The 2,579-nt window shown below is 37.1% G+C and overlaps 1 protein-coding gene across 1 annotated transcript; it reads right to left on the bottom strand.

The window, feature by feature from the left end:
* Nucleotides 1-442: 442 nt before the first annotated feature.
* LOC131074551 (aspartyl protease AED1-like) lies at nucleotides 443-1,096 on the bottom strand. Its single transcript, XM_058011190.1, has 2 exons — nucleotides 802-1,096; nucleotides 443-630 (listed from the first exon to the last, which is right to left on the bottom strand). The coding sequence occupies exons 1-2, from the start codon at nucleotides 1,094-1,096 to the stop codon at nucleotides 443-445; spliced, it is 483 nt and encodes a 160-aa protein (XP_057867173.1).
* Nucleotides 1,097-2,579: the final 1,483 nt, after the last annotated feature.

Consider the following 2,579-nt stretch of genomic DNA (forward strand, 5'->3'; position numbering starts at 1 on the left):
TTTCCAATATTGCATGTTAAATAAATCAATTCTTAATTAATAAACTATAAATAATTAGACTTTAACAAGTCAAAAGCATCCTTCAATATTATTCCAAATATATTTAAAACACAACACACATAATAAATAACTTAATTATATTAAGAGGTGTTCTAAGTGATAGTCAACAAGCATATTACTTACCATTGCAGTTCTCGCCAGCGATTCCAAGTCTGGATCCTGGGACGTCGTGCACCATTCGAAAATTCTGCTGCTGATAGTTCTCAAATATTGACAATACATCGCCAAACCCAGCAGGAAGGACAGCGAAAGCAAGGCATAACACGGATCCATTCTCACTCCCCGGGACTAAACTGTTTTCCATTGGCAAATTCAAGTCCAGACTATCGTCAAAATGCAACGTAATGACAGGAAAGTCCATACTATCGCCGGACGGTGTGCTCTAACAGGTATCAAAAAGCTCCGTGGGACTAGCCTGAGTCAGATTGGAGAGCTGACGACTGAAAGTATCTCTCATTGAATTGTAAGCGGGCTCCACCAGTCGAGTGATAACTGTTCCCGAATCTATGATAGTCCCACTTCCCGTCGATTTGTTGAAGGTGAAGGTCCCCTCTGGGATGGAAACAAGCTCTTCTCCCACAGAGATTCCGTTTAGCCCCACCTAATAGAAGGAAAGGTACTTAGCGTTGGTCAAGAGGGGCGTGAACTTCAAGCCCTGCGCAGAAAGAGCCCCTTTCCCCAGCAGGAGAGACCCCGTGAAAGCAGAGGAGAAGAGGGAGGGAAGGCAATAAGAGAACGTACTGTCATATGGCATGGTCGTCTGAGAAACGAAGGAGAGAGCATCCCTCCCAAACCCAACCAATCCAGGCGAGCGCTGGATGAGTCCGCTCGCCGCACTCGCACATCCGAAGACAAAATCCTCCACCGGCTGAGAGCCCACAGTTAGCGTCTCAGACGACGTGAGCTCGTCCACCTCCGACTTGTCGCCATACTCTTGAGTACGGGTACAGTTAACATTGTTATCGTTGTTCGGACAGGCACCCAAACTCTGACACTGCTGAGAAGCGCAGTTGAGATACTTATACGTAGACGACATGGATGGCTCGAATTGCTCACTTGAGCAACTGGAGCAGGGGTTGCAAGGAATGCAGGCGACAGTAGGACGGAGCATAGACACTTTGTCATTGTCGTACGACTTTGAGCTGCACAGGCACTGGTGAAAGCATTCACAAGATGGCCTTATTTATAGATGTATAAAGTACAAACTGCCAAATAATCGACGGATTGCATTTCGTCTCGAATTTTTGTGGTTAATGTTCGCTTCATTTTGCTTGGTTCACTTTTACTCTTACGTAGATATCAGAAACTATTAGTTGAATTGTCGACGCGGTAGGATTTCGTCTCACGGAAAGGAAACTCTGAAAGGTGTTGGTAGCAGACTGCATTTAATGCTTGTGCCTGTGTTCCACGCAATTTGTTTGGTCCACTTAATTTGAGTAGTTATGACCGCCTCATTTGGAATCAGAAATTTCTTTGCTTCTTAGTCGCCAACCACTTCATCATTAGGCTTTTTTCAAATATCACCGGTAGAATCAACCGTTGATCCTATTGTTTTTTCGGTTCTACTCTTTGGATGTACCTCTTTTTCTATTATTTTTTTAATATTGTATTTTTTTTTTTTATTAATACAAAATTAAATAAAATATATTCATTAGGAAAAAATATATCATTTTTTATAATTAATTAAAATTAATTAATCATTTAAATACAAGTTAATGTATAATAATTGAAATGATTGTGATACTAGCATATATATATATATATATATATATATATAATCAACAAAAAAATGAATATTTAGGTATTTATTCATGTAAAGAAAATGATCATTCTTGAATTATTTTTTATGTTAGACTAACTTCTTAGCATGGACACTCTACAAAAACCTACAAAATAAAGAAAAGATTTACAGTGAGTAGCTTATATCAAACAAGTGAAATGTACATAAATATGAAGTTGCTTCAATTTGTCTATGACAAATAAAAGTAGAAAAAACAAGAGGTTACAAAGTTTTCCTATATAAAAAATGATATAGTGATACTCCATTTAATGAAAAACTATAATATGCCAAATTTAGTATTACATTGTAATGTGAAACCATACAATTGTGAAACAAAACACAATATGACACACTTTGTACAACCATGTAATGTGATTGCAAACAATGTGAAAATGTGTGATTGAGCTCTACTTAATTGCGGGTATGGAATGAAATAAAGATCCATCTAGGTATAGTGATAAGTCTCTATGTAGAATATATTCCAAGTACATTAATGATAATATATTCCTATCTCTTTACTTACATTCATAGTATGCAAGAAACTAGATGAAAGGGGGAAATCATGCATGATAAGCCATGTGAAAATATGTAATGATTACAATCACATGTAAGAAAATAATAGGCTTTAAATACTAGTCATGTAAGAATACAAAGTATGTAAGCATGGAAACACATAGGATGTATATTATTATCAAGGAACAATTGCACTCTAAATGAAAAACTCATGAAGGAAAAACAT

The sequence above is a fragment of the Cryptomeria japonica genome, chromosome 3 (genome assembly GCF_030272615.1).
Source record: "Cryptomeria japonica chromosome 3, Sugi_1.0, whole genome shotgun sequence".
Classification (NCBI taxonomy): Eukaryota; Viridiplantae; Streptophyta; class Pinopsida; order Cupressales; family Cupressaceae; genus Cryptomeria; species Cryptomeria japonica.